The 17,741-nt window shown below is 33.3% G+C and overlaps 2 protein-coding genes across 9 annotated transcripts in view; one reads left to right on the top strand and one right to left on the bottom strand.

Annotated features, from left to right (window-relative positions):
- The window catches only part of LOC118198526 (zonadhesin-like), a 314,579-nt gene that overhangs the window by 69,769 nt on the left and 227,069 nt on the right, over nt 1-17,741 (bottom strand). For both annotated transcript variants that reach the window (XM_085809500.1, XM_085809501.1), the window contains exons 48-50: nt 11,854-12,033; nt 8,744-8,914; nt 6,323-6,493 (exon numbers count right to left, since the gene is read on the bottom strand). In XM_085809500.1, the coding sequence (XP_085665626.1) occupies nt 6,323-6,493; nt 8,744-8,914; nt 11,854-12,033 (522 nt within the window). The remainder of the gene's footprint in view (nt 1-6,322; nt 6,494-8,743; nt 8,915-11,853; nt 12,034-17,741) is intronic.
- Nucleotides 1-17,741, top strand: part of LOC146992913 (general transcription factor II-I repeat domain-containing protein 2-like) — a 285,508-nt gene that overhangs the window by 89,237 nt on the left and 178,530 nt on the right. The window lies entirely within an intron of this gene.

Here is a 17,741-nt window from a genome sequence, read left to right as displayed (position 1 = left end):
GTGTATGCAAGTCATCCTAAGTTAAAATGTCGGTTATACATCTTTCTTATTTATATATATCTTTTCTGAAAGGAACATTAAAAGGCGTGTAAAACTGTGCTTTACTGTATTTTCTCTTTCAATACAGTATGTAGTTTTCAAACTCATCGTAGTCTGGGTTACAAAGTATTCTTCCGAAAGAAACGCAGTTCCAATAAGTAAAATCAAATTCTGGAAGATTGATATTAATAAATATATTTAAAATGCTCAGTTCGAAGGAATAAATAGAAAATTTTAAAACAATTATCTGAAGAGACAATGCAACACAAACAATTAAAATAAAAGTATAAAAATTTAAAAATTATCTAAAATAATAACTATGACGAAAAATATATGTAAAGAAAACTATTTGAAAAAAAAAAAAAATAAACGTTGCACCTTTATTTACGCAGTTCGAATAGGTAAATAGAAATTTTTAAAACAGTTATTCGAAAAAAAAAAAAAAAAAAACGTGCAACTTAAACAATTAAAATGAAATTCGAAAAAGAAGAAATTACTTAAAATAATAAGTTATAATTAAAAATATAATATAAAGAATATTCTTTGGAAAAAAGGAACGATGGTGACTTTTTTCCTCTCACGGGAAAGGAAACTAGGTTGCCATATATTAAGAAGTTCGCCAAGTGAAGTTTTCTTGGCGCAAACTGACAAAAAAGTGCCAACATAAATTTGTGAATTTCTCCGTAAATTTCGCTCCAAATTTTACAAAATTTCATATTTAGGCGTAATTTGAGTCGTAGAATCGAAATATGTAAAAAAATTGGTATGTTATTTCAGAAAAAGTCCGATTTTGTGTCAAAATACCTATGTTAGAATAGTGCTATATATAAATCTAATATATATCCTAAGTCGCGCTTTCGAGACATGAAGAACGCAATTTGAATTTCGTGAATCGCCCCAGTAGAACGGGAGTTATAGCACTGTCCCATTTTTTTTTTTTTTTTTTTTTTTTTTTTTTTTTTTTTTTTTTTGAGCAGTGTACATATAATAGTAAATCAGTAAGCAAAAATGACTATATGTCTCTAGTAAGAATTATCGTAGTTTCATAACCAAAAATTTAAAAAATGGAAGTGTAAAGCTTAGTTATTATAATATGAAAGTATTTTCACGTGACGATTCTTTGAACAAATGAAAGAAATTAAAATTTTGATACGGTCCCTGTGGTAAAACAGTCTCAAAAGGGAACATGCTTTTCGGTTTCGAATTAGAATATTTCATCTTTATACTGATGAAAATTACCCCAATTAAGTTCGGCTAAAATTTCAGCAGAATATATGAAAAACAATAAGAAAGAACTACTCATGCAGATTTTCGAATGCTAATTTCTAAAATATGCCTTTTACTTTATAAGTTGTTTATTTATTTAATCCAACGAGCTACTTTAAGTACAGTTTCCTTACTGTCATTCTCGCTGTCCGTTTTCCTATCAGAATGTAAATTTTAGTTCGCGTGCAATCAAATGAGGTAGAAAGAGATAGTTTTTAAAGGAAAGTTTTAGATTGCTTAAACAGAGCGTGTTCTGCCTGCTGAAGGCCACGTTACCAGTGGAAAGTTTATGATAGCAGTCTGTCTTGGGCGTTGTTTTATTCTTGCTAATAATACTTGTCACGTTGGTACAGGTTTGAGCCAACTTGAGCTCTAATCATTTCTATGTAGCGTTTGGGCTAACTTAAGATTTAACTAAGTTTAATTTGAATTTGTTACTCTTGAATTACCTCGTAATTCAAAAGTAAGACTGGGTGTGTAAGCATAAGAGGTGTCTTCCGTTCAACTAATTGAGTTCTTAATAATGGGCTCTTTTACACCTTTCTTACGTTCTCTATTTTCTTACAAAACATAGCAGGAATTCGTTTAGTTCTGCAAGAGTCTTGACTTAGTGTATGCTTGCCAAAAACGTCAGACTCTACGATATTATTAGATAATTTATATGGAAGCATGGGTTTAAAGTTCCCCTCAATAGGAGCCATAAAATCCGAATTTTTTCTGCTTAGCCTCACTGCTACTATAATTAATCAAATATCCTTTTTAAAGAGCGAAAGTGAATTAATTTAAACATTTGACAAATATTTTCAGGACCGAGTTTGTATATTACAAAACCTTTTTCTAACCAGTAAAAATAATTCAATTTCGGAAATTCATGACTTTGCTGACAAATGTATCTTTAATTCTCTTAACTCTACAACTGGATTCTTTACAACAAACAAACAGCTTTATAGTTACAGTCCGAAAATTTCTCTAAATAGTCACCTCTTACAGCGTTAGAGGAATCCCAAATATCTTGATTTTGTCCTTGACTCTGAAATCACCTGTAATAAACACATCGATCTACTAGTATATAGGGCCAGAAAGAGACTGAAAATTTTGAAATTTATTTCTGCCTGCAATTGGTGCGCTGACGTAAAGACCCTAAGGACAATTTATATTTTCCTTATAAGACCGATTTTTGAATATGGTTTTCAAATCTATCGTGTCGCCTCGGATATAGATCTTAAAAAACTGGAAAGGGTACAGCTGAGTGCAGCATGCCTTATTACAGGACTTCGCAACACTACTCCAGCTGAAATCGTTCTCTATGAGCCTGATTTGCAACCCTTCCGGCTGAGAAGTATCCCTAATTTTACTATATACATAAGCCAAACTCTTCAGTTTTCGTGATGGACATCATAGCGCAATCTTTCTGAATGGTTGGCAAAATAATCAAAAATTTCAGAAGTAGTCCCTTCAGTCATGCCAAGAAATTGGATGTTTTGCAGTCTTAGTGTTGAATTCAATTCTTTAAAACATATCGCATCATCTACGGACTCATTATCTGGTGTATTTTTTTCCTACAGAGTAATTGACTTTTACTAATAAGTCCTCTCAACATCCTGAATACTTAAGATAGACTGCTCTGGAAATGATTAATAGAATACTTGTTGAGACAGTTCTGATATATACACAGGGCTGTAAGAATGAAAATTGACACACTGGTAGCGGGGCTTTTGTTAAACATGGCAGAAAGAAATCTCTCTCCAAGCATAGAAATACCAATTCCTATTCCGTTTTCAGCTTTGAACTGATTGCTATTGATATGGCTCTGGACTGTGTTTTAGAGCGACATTTATCAGGGAAAACCTGGATCCTTAGCCGAAGTGTAATACAATACCGAGATAACTGGAGAAATATTCGAGACCTGAGAGGAATTAAAGTCACTGAAAAACTGAAGACCTTGTCCCAGTCTTCTGTTCTCCATCTACAATCGATACCATCTCAAGTAAATCTAAAATATAATAATATAGTTGATAGACTAGCAAGGGAGGTACTTCCATGCCTCAGGTTTATACTGAACCTTTGACCTACCTTGAGCTATACTCGAGAAGAAAGGCTTTAATTAACAATTCTTGGCGACAACTACCGACACACTTACTACTATTGGTTTCAAGGTTAACAGGGAAAGACCAAACGGCTCTGGCTCGGTTGAGTTCAGGACATTTAAGGACCCTCATATTCCTGTGGTACTAAAACTTTCCCAACTTATGCCAAATGCAAAAACCATGAAGCTTCTGCGCAACATCTGCTTAGTTGTGTTCCCTTGATAAGTGAAGATCTGCTGAAGAGATCTTTTCGTGTTGGAAGTTAAGACATGTTGCTAAGAAGGCGAATGAACTCATGGATCTGATCTTATAAGGTATTTCTCCCACTTTCCTAGCGTCCTTCGTGGTGTAGTGGTTCTGCACGCTGGTCCGGTATTCCAGAGGTCCGTGGTTCGATTCCCCGCGAAAGCGGTTGCTAATTTTTCATCTCTCTGGCTTCCAAAAAATACCTAATGACTATACAATCTGATTCAGATCAAAGATTAGTAAGAAGCGGAAGACATTTTTCTAAAATCTGTGAACTAGTAAAGAATGAGTAACTAATGGAGCTTTCTCTGCAGACAACATAAAATTTTTTTTTATAAAAAATTTAATTTTTAATACTTTTAATAAAATGTGTAAAGATCCTGGAATTATCCCTAGTCTTTAATTGCTTTCTTTAATTTTTAGGGTCGTTCTTTCTTGTTCCACATAAACTAAATTATAATCCTATAATGAACCTGGCGAATTCTCGCACAAGCGTGAATAACTGCCAACGCAGAAGAAGAGTGAAAACAACCCTTTATTAATTCAAAACAGTTAACAGAAGGGCACGGTTTTCGTGCGTTACAAAGGGACAGTCAAACTTGCGGTGATACTAAAAACGTAGAATATAATTCGAGTCAAAGCTAAAATAAGTAGTGCTAGATAGCATTTAAGTTACGCCTAAAAGGTGGACTCACAGAAACCTAACAGGCGTGATGATAATTCCGGATATAGCCAAGAGACTTACTAGCGTAACAGCGAAACAACAACGTAACGTGCGCTGGCTAGCGAAAACACGCTCTGAATCAACTCAGAGATTCACCTGTTTAAATATGCACTTCATTTCACTTTACTTTAAATTTACATCTTGGAGAAAGAATGTGAGGGAAAGTTGAGGAGTTCAGATAAAGGTGTCAACTTAAAATAAATTTGTTATGCAAAATAAGGAAAACCCTACAAATTGATTTATTGCTTAAAATTGAACCATTGAAAACTCTGACCAATAGTTAAAAGCTATTTAGTCATGAAAATTTTCTGAAAAATCGTGTATAATCATAATACATTTTTGTGGAATGTATACACAGACTAAACATATAGATATAACATAAAAACATATTACAGCGGGAAAAAAATATGAAAAAATATCCTTAATTTCTATAATCATAAGAACTGGGTTAAATAATAATTAAATAACTGAAGTTAATAGTAGATGTAATGCTACAGTAGCAATAGAAAATATATACAAGAGCAAAAGATTAACCATACCTCTAAATTAGTCAGGAAAAAGTAAAAAATAAAACTTAAAATGTGAATCCTGGCCAGAATGCAAAAACCTCATTTTAAACGTTGAATTCTAATTACAAATTACCCTACTGCTTAGAATTCTACATTGTAAAATCTTCTGTTAAATTTATCATATCACTGAAATTCAAATAGTATTCAGCTTGTGTGATTATTACTTCTTACACTTAAGTTATTTTCCAAAAATTACAATATAAGCAAAACATTGTTAAGTATTAACCATCTGAGTCCCACAGCCCCTTGGATTTGCTCATGAAGTCTTGTATTTAAACCTCTTCTATTCGCTAAATTTTTATGATACTTAGTTTAGTCTCTGTTTTCCGAAATTTCCATTCCTCAAGATGATATTTACATTGCTAAAGAAAGTAAGGAAGCAAAACATCTTAAATTATTATCTAATATATACTAAGTGACAAAAAAATGAAATGGCTGGATAAAGGAGATCATGTCACTCAGGGGGCTTTAAACAAACTTAATTATGAATTATTCCTCTGAGTTTGATGATTGTAAAAAAGGTTATGAAGAACATATATGAAATATCATATTCCTTTTTGGGGTTTTATTTAATCTGAAACTGGTAATTAGTCAAATAACCTCAAGAAATATAAAGCAATTTATCGCTATGTCTGAAGTAACTGCAAAGTCTTGAGAAGGTTTAAGCAATCTTTTCATTTAAACAGAGTTCAGAACATAAACTCTATTTCTTGTACTAACAATGTCAGCCACGTGGTGATGCAACTAGACAGAACAGTCAAATTTAAGTTAAATGTGGAGCAGTAGTCAAAAATTGCACAATTTGATATTACTTAAACATATTCCCTGTTACCCTTGAAACCAATAGTAGTATCTCAGGACCTGTACTACGATACCATAAGTGTGTCGGTAGTTGTCGTCAAGAATTGTTAATTAAAGCCTTACTTCTCGAGTATAGCTCACTCAGTAATTCTAATACAGCGTTAATATCAAAGTATCAGCAGTGATATAACGCAAAGCCGAAAAATTACAACTATCAGAGCTCGCAAAAACTAAAAATCTGTCTTAAAATCCAAAAATCTCAGTTTAAATACTAACTATGTCATTTGTATTCTGCTGAGGAAACGGGAAAACGGGAAAACCGAAATTATAAATAACTGGTTAATTTAAATAATAACGTACCTGGTTCATTACAATTGATATAAAGACATCTGAAATCTAAATTAGTTAAGCAACAAGGATTTACGTTGCCTCATTGCAATGTAAACAATGATAAGATTCCGAAATCAGAGATAAGAAAAAAATTTAAATTCCATTTTCAGAATACACTTTTTTGAATGACAGAGACTTCAATTCTTTTCTTTCAATTACATTTTAAAATAATAATAATAAGGCTAGATGAAAGATGTTACCTTGCAAATACATTCATCACAGGGATATTCTGGAGAAATAAAACGTTCTTGATTAGTATAATTTCTTCCTGCATAGGAGCATCCATCACACAACGGACAACATGTGGATTCATTTGAAATGGGATGAAGACACTGAACACAAGCCAGCTTTTCGCAGGCTACTTCGCCTTTCTAAAAGAAATAAGTTCATGGTTATTATTAAATATACAACACAAAAACAGACATACAATGAATGGAAAATGCTAATCGATGTTTGATAGATGTCTGAAATTTACAGTATAATGAAGAAATAAAATATTTTAAATGTTTAGCAATTAAAAGTGTTATTTCCTACTTCGGGAAACAAAACACCTAATTCCAGAAAAATCAGAAAGGTCTCATGTCTGAATTTTACAAACCAACAAAAAAGTAAGAACTTGATTATCACAAAATGATAGATATTACTGAATATATTTTTAATGTTATTACTATTGTTGCGAGGTTCCTTTATATTAATTAACCAGTTATTTTATGTTTTGGATCTTTACTGTCTATTTTTCGTTCCGTTTTCATGCCAGAATGTGAATTTAGTTCGCCTGTATTTAAAGTGAGGTTTTTAGATTATAAGACAAAGTATATTCTGCCTCTTGAGGCCACGCTACTAGCTTGCTAGATAATATAAGATTTGTAGTCTTCGGCCTTGATTATAATTGCCGATGAGTTGATATCACACCGCTTAAATTTTGAGACCTTAATTGATTTTTGTCTTAATCGATTTGTGTAGCCCTCGGCTACTAGTTTATTTGAATTTAAATTTTACATTTGAACTTACTGTACTTTAAGTTATCTCACCACAAGTGATTGGCTGAGTTGTAGGCATAATGTTTACCTCTGTTCTGATTTAGTTTTAAGTAACGGGTCTTTTACACTCTTTTCAAGTTTCAGTTGTTACTTTGCGATAGTTCGCTTAACATCTACCACGACTTTGGATATTTTGGATGATTACAAAGGAAACTAAACTCTGCATTGACGTCCGAATGACCATGTCGTAAGAAAGTTCAAAGTTTAATCTGGCCCTCCTCAACATCGCAGCCTCCTACGGCATCAGTAAGTCCCATGGAGGGATTTGGATACATTCTGGTTACGATGAGAGCGTTCATGAAATCCGAAATGACTTTTGACGGCAGAATTTCTTTAATTACAATTTTGGAACAACTGAACTCGCATCGTTTGCTTCTTGCAGCTGGAGAAATACAAATGGTTACCATAGCAACTGCAGCACTTCAAGAAGAGGCATTGAGCTGGTAAAAATGCTTCGGTAACTATTCATTAAGAGAACCAGACAGCGATAATTATAAACTCAAAGTATTTAAAATCGCTTTAGTAAATGCTTTTCCAGTGGTGAAAGATAGGGCGAAACTGGAAGCAGAATTTTTCAGAAGATTTGATTAAGGTCGAAGAGCTAACGGAATTTACATTACGAAAAAATACAATTAGTAAATTTATTGTCTGAGAAAAAAGTCCGACGCAGAAGTCACTTCAATTGTACTGCCCAAATCATTACCCCAAATCCAGGATTTTTCGAATTAAGAAACCCGAATACTTTCGAGGGTTTGTTTGAACTCGCAATAAAGTTTGGAAGCAGGAAAATTTTAGAAAGAATGCGTACATTAGCATATCAAAGAGAGAGGTTAGAGGTCGAACGGACAGTTTTATGCGTTTGTAGGAGAAGGAACACAAAGGTTTGACGGAAATAAACGTTTAGAAGGTAGAGAGAAATTTTCAACTACGGATGGCGATCACCAAGAAAAATTGCAAACGAGAAAACAGGGGGAAGAAGGTAATAAGAATTTAAACTAATAAGGGTACTGAAAGTAAGAGGCAAGAAATTTCCTCTAGTATTCAACTGAATACGGTAGTTCTAAAAAATTCGGCCCTGCCTGAAATACAAATATTGTTAAATAATGAGAGATTGGATGCCCTATTAGACGAAGGGGCTCAAAGTATTTTTTTTTTTTTTTTTTTTTTAGAGAAAGGGATTTTTTAAAACATTTTAGGAGATATAGAATGTTTGTGGTTGAAGGATCAAAATTTATTGCTGCGTAAGGCAAACTGTACACATGTGTAAGAAAAGTCCCATTATACGTCCAAGTAAAAAATTAATCCTCTTCGCTATGAAAAATATACAAGCTCAGTAATTTAGGAGTGTTTTTTTTAAAGGTGGCGGAGGCAAAAACTAATTTCCAGGAAGCCAAGCTTGAAGCTGGATACAAAGAAAATTGAGAATAAGGAAACGCACCCTCTCGCCTTTCCACCTCATCTGAATACACGCGCGCTAGATACTAGCTAGAACAAGATGTAGGAGACTGAAAATAAGCAATTATTACACAAAGAAAGACTAAGCAGATTTTAGAAAATTATGATTATTAAGTGAATTATTACCGAACAAAGACACGTTTCACAAGAATTTATCGGATTTGTGAAATTCGTTCCATCCACATAAATGCGCCCAAGAAACTGGCAATTTATGCATTCTAAACAGCAGTGTCCGGAGGCTGGGTGTGAACATGTAGTATCATCACATTTCTTTACACTGCAGTGAACATCTCCGGCCTGCGAACGAGAAAATTGTTAGAGTTTAAGATACATAAGTACTATACAGATGCATTCACAGTCAGATTCAAATTTAATGAGAATCATTTTTTTCCCAACTGTTAAAAATTAACGAGCAGATAATAAAAGATAATACCGTTGCATTCAATCACAATAACTTACTTTTAACTAACACTTGCTATAAGCAACTTATAAATAAAGGTACTTTGTCCACAAGTTGCTAAAAGCAAATCCTAGGACATAGTACTTTTATCGATATTCAGTTTAAAAAAAATGTGTTACCTAATAAACTGTTATAGATCAACTTAAGTTTATGGTTGCACACTTTGACAATGGAATTTAAGCATCATAAAATTACTTAGTACTAAAATAGAGTGCAACCAATTATTGTATTGCGAAGCAGCATATAAAATATCTCAAAATAGGGAACTCATGTAGAAGTAAAAACTAAACTGCTTAAAACATAAAAGGATTGCGATCGAGACTGTAATATACGTATATAAACTTATACATAATTCTTACAAAAAAGTGAATAAACGTAAGCAATCATTTCGAATCTAACATAAACCACATGTTTCGAAATATTACACATTTATTTTTCAGTTCTTTTTTACACTAATCCAATTATTATCATATTTCTGAACTAATATGTGCCAGAGTAACGAGTTTCCGGTATTCATTAAATTGCTATATTTCATTATTAAACGAATACACTGACTACCAATAAGTATTTGGAAACCTATGCAAATGACGATATCTGCAGTCCTAAGGTACGTCACGGACTCCGCCGGAATATATCGTGTAGCAAACAGCATCGGCTTTAGTCGCATGCAAGATGCCTCGCAGTTCGGAGCTCTCTGATTTCGAGAAAGGTATAATTATCGGGTATCACAAATGTGGCCGATTCTTAAGGGACATATCCAGCGATCTGAAGTACCCAAAATCGACCAGGGGCCTATGTGATTAAGTGGTGGAAGGTGAGAGGTGATTGTCGGAATGTGCTTCGAGTCGGCAGACCAACGAAACTGGGAGATAGAGACCGACGAGTGCTGTCCAGAGAAATTCGGAAGAACCGCACCCAACCGATAGCCCTCATCCGCGAGGAGTTTCAACAGGCATCCGGGAGTATTGTTTCAATGAATACCATCCCTAAGAAAACAGATCTGCTTGGTTTTCATGGTAGTGCTGCTGCCCATAAGCCTTTGATCACAAAGTCCAACCGCGCTGCTTGGTTAATGTGGTGCAAAGCACATCGAAATTGGACCGTAGATCAGTGGAAACGGGTTTTTTGGAGTGACGAATCAAGGTTCACCCGTTACCGTTCGGATGGCAGGGTCTGGGTCTGGCGTCTACCTGGAGAACGTCTCCAGCCAGAATGCATTGTGCCAACAGTCAAGTTCGGCGGAGGTGGAATTATGGTCTGGGGGTGTTTCTCCTGGGACCCTTGGTCCCCATTTCATGATAAGCTCAACTCCGATGCCTACTGCACTATCTTGGATGACAATGTGCTTCCTACGTTGTGGCAGTTTTACGGGTTGGACCACTGTTACTTTCAGGACGACAATGCCAGTTGTCATGTTTCGACGTTAACCAAGGCTTGGTATGGTGCCAATGGAGTTCATAGAATGGACTGGCCTGCCCAGAGTCCAGACCTGAACCCTATCGAGAACCTCTGGGACGAGTTGCATCGCCGAATTCAGGGGTGCACTACCCGTGCAAAATCGGTGAAGGAACTTCTATGTCTCCTCCAAGCCGAGTGGAAGAAAATACCACTAGCTGTCATACAAAGACTTGTGGAAAGTATGCCCCGGAGGGTCCACGCTGTAATTACCTCTCGTGGAGGCTCTACCAACTGTTGATTTTGAATAAAGTTAGTTTTTCTTTTCTATCACAGGTGTCCAAATACTTATTGGTAGTCAGTGTAGTCTGAAATGAATAATAAAGCGAACTAAGATTTTACGCCTTATTTAAAATAACCTGTATACTGCTTCTATAAAGAAGCATCATAGTAATATTTCTACTTACTGGAAAATAAACTGAGTTCTCGAATGCATTATAATAATTTTAATAAGGTTGGAAGCTTATAAGCTTATAAAGTGAACTTTCTATGCAGTGGTGTAACTCGGGGGGGGGCGGGCAAGGGGAACATCTGTTCCCGGGCACAGCATCCAAGGAGGGCCAAATCGATTTTACGAAATTTTAGGACATGTTTTCTATTTTTGGCAAACAGGAGGGTGCGCGAAGTCTTTAGCTGTTCCCGGGGCGCTGGTTTGGTTTGGTTTAGTTTATTTAATTATGGCAAAGCACACTAGGGCTATCTGCCTAAGGAGAGGGATGCCTTCGTGGAGGACTTTCTAAGGAAAACTGGCTCGTATACAGGTTATACATGGGGAAAACCACGAAAACGCCCATGCAGCCAGCCCGTTCGCGGGATTCGAACCTCGGACCGAACTACCAGTGTTTAGCGACTTTACCGCTCGGCCGCTGGTGGGCCCCGGGAGCTGAAAACCCTAGCTACGCGCTAAGACTCTTATATGCTGAATATCTAACTCTCTTTCCTTACTTTAAGGTTTTATATTTAAAAGCGTTTTACTAAAATTTATTTTAAGTGCTGAGTAAATATATTTAATAAACACAAGATTTACCTTAAAAGCACTTAACATTTATATTTTCCGAAAATAAATTTCTTGTTTCTGAGATATTTTATTTATTTAATTCCATGTTTTATAAAACAACAGAAAATTAAAATAACATTAAAACTAAACATATAATTTAAAAGCATGAATACATAGTAATAATTTTTTGATGATTAAAAATTTTCTAGCTACTTGCCAGTTTGTTTGTAAACAGACATTAAATTGAAGATTCGTCATAAACAATCCAGTCTTCAAAAATTTAATTTAAAGCAAAAAATTTCCTTTAAAGAAAAGCAAAATTACCAGGCATGTGCACTCTTGACAAACATCCACCGAATGAGGAAAAACTGTGCCAATGTCATATTTATTTCCATTGTATATGCAGTTGTTAGCACAATATGGACAGCATGATTCAGGGTCATCTATCACATTGATACAATTTGGTGGTTCACATGGCTTCTTAGTGCAATGAACATCGCCCTCCTAGTGATGCATTATAGAATATTATTATATAAATAGATTTCTGGATATTCTTTATCTCATTAGGTATTTGTAAGAATCTGAAACAACTAAAACTGTTTTTATATTTGTAGTTATCAAATGCAAAATTTGCCTAACAGTTCATAGGAAACAAAGTTACGTTATTTTTTTTTAATTCAGAAACATTTATGATCATTTTAATGCAATTTTTTCTGTTTTTCTATACTACCATTCTCACTTATATATGAATCTTACAAATAGAGTCACTTATTAAACAAAAACAGAGAGGAAATCCAACTTCTGGTTAACTTCTTTTTGTGCCTAATGGTTTAAAAAAGAAAGACAAGTTTATGAATATTAAGTATATACAAGTTTATGATTATTAAGTATATAACTTGTAAGTACTTGTGCTGTAGATGTAGAAGTGCATAAAAGTAGTTAGTTTTACAACATATAAAAATTAAAATTACTGTTGAAGTTGTGACTCAGTGGGAATGTAATTTTGATTGTGACATTAGGCAATAAGGCTTTGATAAAGTTGGTGTTTCTAGCAAACCTTCATCAACAGTGCCTTATACATCTTAAACATTTTAACTTAGGTCGTGGTTCTTAACTTTCTTAAACTTAAAAATTATAAATTACATCAAATTGAGCTTTAAATAAAGTGAAACTTATGTTCTTCACTAAATGAACAATTAAGATAAAAAAAAGTACTGTTTTTCTTGCATGAGCATTTTTACATTTTTCATACCAGCCTTATAATTTTTATTTGTAAATCATTTTTCATTTTACACATCAGGTAAAACAATTCAAGATCTCAAATATTATATGCTTTACATATTATCATGAATCTAAAATGTTACTTCTAGTTTTCTGCACAAATATTTAAAATTTAAATCACACAAAATTCAGTTTTGGATTGACATCAGTTTTTTTATAAAACTATATACAAAGGCGACATTTCTTCAGGGAGAAAAAATATTCTCCTTTTTCATTAATGAAAAAAGAACACGAGTCAGCTTTCATGGAAATCTATGGAGTTTCTCTTAAAATTCATTGTCATTCTAAAATTATTTTTTCTCTAAATTATATCTTTAAATTAGAATGATACATAGCTAAACATTTAAAACCCAAACATGTGTTTGAGTTCTTTTTTCTCTTGCAGGCTTTCTAACGTGTACAAGAGTATCACGCTAACTTTAATATTAGATGAAATTCAAACACACAGTGGCCATTACGTTTGGAGGGAAAAAGAAAAACTATTTGCATTTTGGAAGACTTTGACAGAGAATTCTCTTCTTCATCAAAAATGCTTTACTTATGTTATGATATAGTAGATACAATAATTTAGGATCCGGTAATTAGGAACTCGTGACAGAGCCCCTCGAAAAACATGAAGTCTCTTTTAAAAAATGAATAGCAATCGGAAATCGAATTTTATTTATTCAAAATATACAAGAATAAGATGCAGCTAAATTTTTATTAGATAAAAATGTTTTATTGCAGAATGCGGCTGAAACCGTTCTATTGGGCCGATTGACAAAATTCAAACTGCGTTTTTCATGTCTCGAAAGCGCGACTTAAGATATATATTAGATTTATATATAGCACTATTCTAACATAGGTATTTTGACACAAAATCGGACTTTTTCTGAAATAACATACCAATTTTTTTACATATTTCGATTCTACGACTCAAATTATGCCAGAATACCAAGTTTTGTAAAAATCGTACGAATAGTTTTTAAAATATTAGCTCTCAAAATTTTAGCTCCTCAATGTTAATTGAATTTGGGAAATATTTATTAATATCTCTTTTTTTATTAAACTTTTTTGATTTTTTCTCTCACATTTCGAAATTTTGGTTCATTCCAAATAAAATTTACCCATTTTTTGTGTTTTATTTTTTAAATTTCTATTCTTAAATAATTTCTATAGATTTTTCGAAAAACATTTTGAATTGTAACCTATAAAATTTTTACCATCATCTTAAAGTAGGTGTATTTTTAAGAATATCTGCAAAAAATTAGACTTTTTTATTCAAAATTTTCTAAGATATACACGAATTTACATAATTTCGCGTTTTGAAATTTGGCACCTTTTTTTTGAGCGATAATAACGCCAAATGTGGTCTATGGATTTTTGTTACACTGAATTGCCACAGCTATTTTTAACCTTAAACTTCAAGTAAAATTTTACGAAGAATTAATTATATGACATTTTTTCCCTCAATGATGCGTAATAAATATTTATTAATACTATATAAAAGGCTATTTTTTAAATTATAGATGATATTATTCAAATTTTTAACTATTTTTTTTTAATTTCTCTCGTATCTTTTTTTTTTTTTTTTTTTACATTTAAGAGTAAGTTTTTGAAAGAGTAAATTTTTACCTTCGGCGTTTTATCGTCTGCCACTTTACTTCGTTTAAATCGAATTGTCTAAAACTGAGAATTTTCGTTTGATATTTATTTGAATTTTATGACATTAACTGCATAATTTATTTCTAAACAAACTGTTGCTTTTGAAGTGGCTGAAAGAGCGGTTGATACTATCATCCATATTTTTAAAGCACAATATATTTTTATAGAAACATAATATTTAGAATAATCATTTTTTTATAAAAGTCAAATTATGATATAAACATACAACCCTCTAGAGAATGAATTAATGGAAGTTCAATGGTTATGTAGAAATGATCTGCAGCTACTTAATGGCTGGATAAGTCAGCAGATTCTGTGGACAAGTAAGAATAATTATATAAACGACACTAAAATTCTGGATTCAATAAACAACGAGGACACGATGTTTACTAAATGAATTTAAGAAGTTTTAAAACATAAAAAATCAACTCATTTTTTTTTCCTAAAATGTATTTTTGTGCGTAGCGTATTTTCATTATATCCTTAAAATTCTAATTTAGAATGTAATTGTCAAGAACTGAATCCTAATCATCAGTAATATAATAAGTAATTATTACGGTTATTAATAAATCCTTCTTATAAAGTAATTGCAAATATTTCAAAAAACTTTGTCTCAATGCAAACATTTTTCTATACAAATATTTTTAATTTTATATTAATCAAGATTGCACACCATATTACTTATTTCCACTTCAATTCTTACCGTCAGTTCTAGTAGAATTTACAAATCAATTATATTTAATTAAGGATTGGATTGGATTAATTAATTATGGCAAAGCACACGAGGGCTATCCGCCTAAAGGGAGGGATGCCTTCGTGGAGGACTTTCTAAGGTAAACTGGCTCGTATACACGTTACACATGGGGAAAACCACGAAACTGCCCATGCGTCCAGCCCGTTCGCGGGATTCGAACCTCGGACTGAACTACCAGTGTTCAGCGTCTTTACCGCTCGGCCGTTGGTGGGCTATTAAATTAAGGAATGACCATCTAAGTCAAGAAGTTAAGAAACAGCGTACCGTAACAACATTTCAATTATTGGCGCCGTATCTTTCATGTTACTGCCGATTGGCTAGCTACATGATTTTTAATGAGTATTCGGATTTTACTAGTAACTTCAATTGGAAATCGCGCTTAAACTAGGTTAGTTGGTTATTGGAACATAGAAAGAACATGGGAGCTATTTGATTAAGATGCTTTCATAGAGAATCTTTGTAAAGAGAACCTAAAAAACTACGAAAACCAACCATGCAGCCTGGGTTACACTGAGCAGCAAACAATTAGTATTTAACAATCTCCTTTTTTTTTTTTTTTTTTTTTTTTTCAAATGCTAGGCAACTGATGAGGCTCCAATTTAATATTTTATTTGTAAATATTTAAAATATTGTTGTATTCTTAGACACAAAAAGCAGAATTTAAGTTTTGTTAACTCGTTAGTAAACTACCAAGCCGTAGTGCAAATGAATATTCAATTTCTTTGGCAATAATTGTATTCACTTAATATTCTTGGAATATGAGCTAAAGAAGGAACGTTCTCGGAAGATTAAAGAAGTGTTTAAATCCAGTGATATTAGGTTTGTCTTACAACCTCAGGATCAAAACGATTCTGCAATTGCCCGAGTAGTTGACTTGTAAATGGATGTGAATTAAGCAGATGACTTTTAATCTTACGTTATTCAGCCAGAAAACGTATTCCAAATGTTTTGAATTGCATGACAATGCATCTTTTCATTATTCAATAACCAGTCGGAGAACCGCTTGTGTTCCGAAAATAAGTATGTGTACTCCATCGTCCTGCATGTTCTTCAAATTTGTCTTCTTGTGATTTTTTTTCTTTCCCAAAAACTAAAGTTGCCTCTCAAAGGAAAGTTTTTTGACATTGAAGAGACAAAATTAATATGACATCTACTTTTAAAGGCATGTCAAAAACAGATCTCTACAAACCTTCTCTTCCATTACATGTTGTGCAGTCAGACAAAAAGTTTTATCAGCGTAAATTCTATAATCTATTTTTATTACATTTTGATTACTTTATTAACATACAGTGAATATATACTAAATCTCTTACTTTAGCTTAAGTAATTCGGAATTTTTGACGGAATTGTTGTCGGAACTAGGACTTAGAAGATAAGTCAAATTAAATATTTCGATAACCCAATAAATTCAAGTTCGAAATTTCAATATTTTATTTTCGGAGGGAGGGGAAATGTTTTCAGTTTTGGTCCATTATACTAAGTATATTTGCTTCGATTTTTTATTTTTCCATAAAAGCGAAAATTTTACGCATGGTATACATATAACGCATAGCTTCAAATTAAAATTTAATAATATACAGAGTGGTTATTATTAAAGTTCCACATTGAAACGGTCGTAAAAGGAAAACTGCTGGATCGAATGTTATCAAACTTGGAAATCATGTAAAGGAGGTCATGGGATTTTATTTTCCGCGAAAAAAAGGAAGTTCGAAACCTCACCACCAGGGGGGAAAATGGCGCTGTATGCAATATTGTTAAACGAAATATGGGTCAGAATCTAACTTAACCTTTTGTTAAACGGGTTTAATATGTTGTATACCCTTAAGAAACTTTGAAGTAGGCAAATTACCATTTAAGACGTTAAATTCGATAAATGTCGAGTGCGCCATCCCTGTAAGTGAGAATTTTGTCCGTGAATACCACGAATTAGCGATTAGAAAATGTGAGATCGCAAATCACTCTCACAAGCGCGTACAATCTGGAAATCGTTTTCTTACAGATCGCTAATTTGTAATTTTTTAAGCCTGAATTCGGCTCTAAAACATGAAGATACTGATTCAAAACGCTTTTAATCGATTTGGGCCAAAGAAATCTCTCATGTTATCTATCTAGTTCCATTGCATTCTCCTACTGCATTCGATTGCATAACAGTCATTTCAAACCGTTTACTGTTGAATAACAGCTAGTTTTATAACAGAACCATTTTTTTCTGAAGAGCAGTCGACAGCTGGACCACTGCGATTGCAGCTCACTTAGAGTCAATATTAAAATGTTTCGTGATACATGAACTGCAGTAACGTGGAATTTTAGATACTACGATTTTTATGCAGGGCTGCGCCTCACCTCAAGAGTGTCGCATAGTTACTTAGGCAACATTTCACGAATGAACGTCTTATAGGCCAACACTTCACCTCTTCCCACCAGACCTCAACTTCTGTGACTTTTGTCTATGAGGTTATCTCAAAAGCACTGTTTATGGTGATAATCTAAACAATTTGGCAGAAATGAAAAATGGGATACACTGATAACATTC

This window comes from Stegodyphus dumicola, chromosome X2 (assembly GCF_044657685.1).
Source record: "Stegodyphus dumicola isolate Sdum_Otavi_A_Nest chromosome X2, ASM4465768v1".
In the NCBI taxonomy this organism is placed as follows: domain Eukaryota; kingdom Metazoa; phylum Arthropoda; class Arachnida; order Araneae; family Eresidae; genus Stegodyphus; species Stegodyphus dumicola.
The sequence above is the reverse complement of the archived record's forward strand: the minus strand, read 5'-3'. Positions and strand labels throughout refer to the sequence as shown.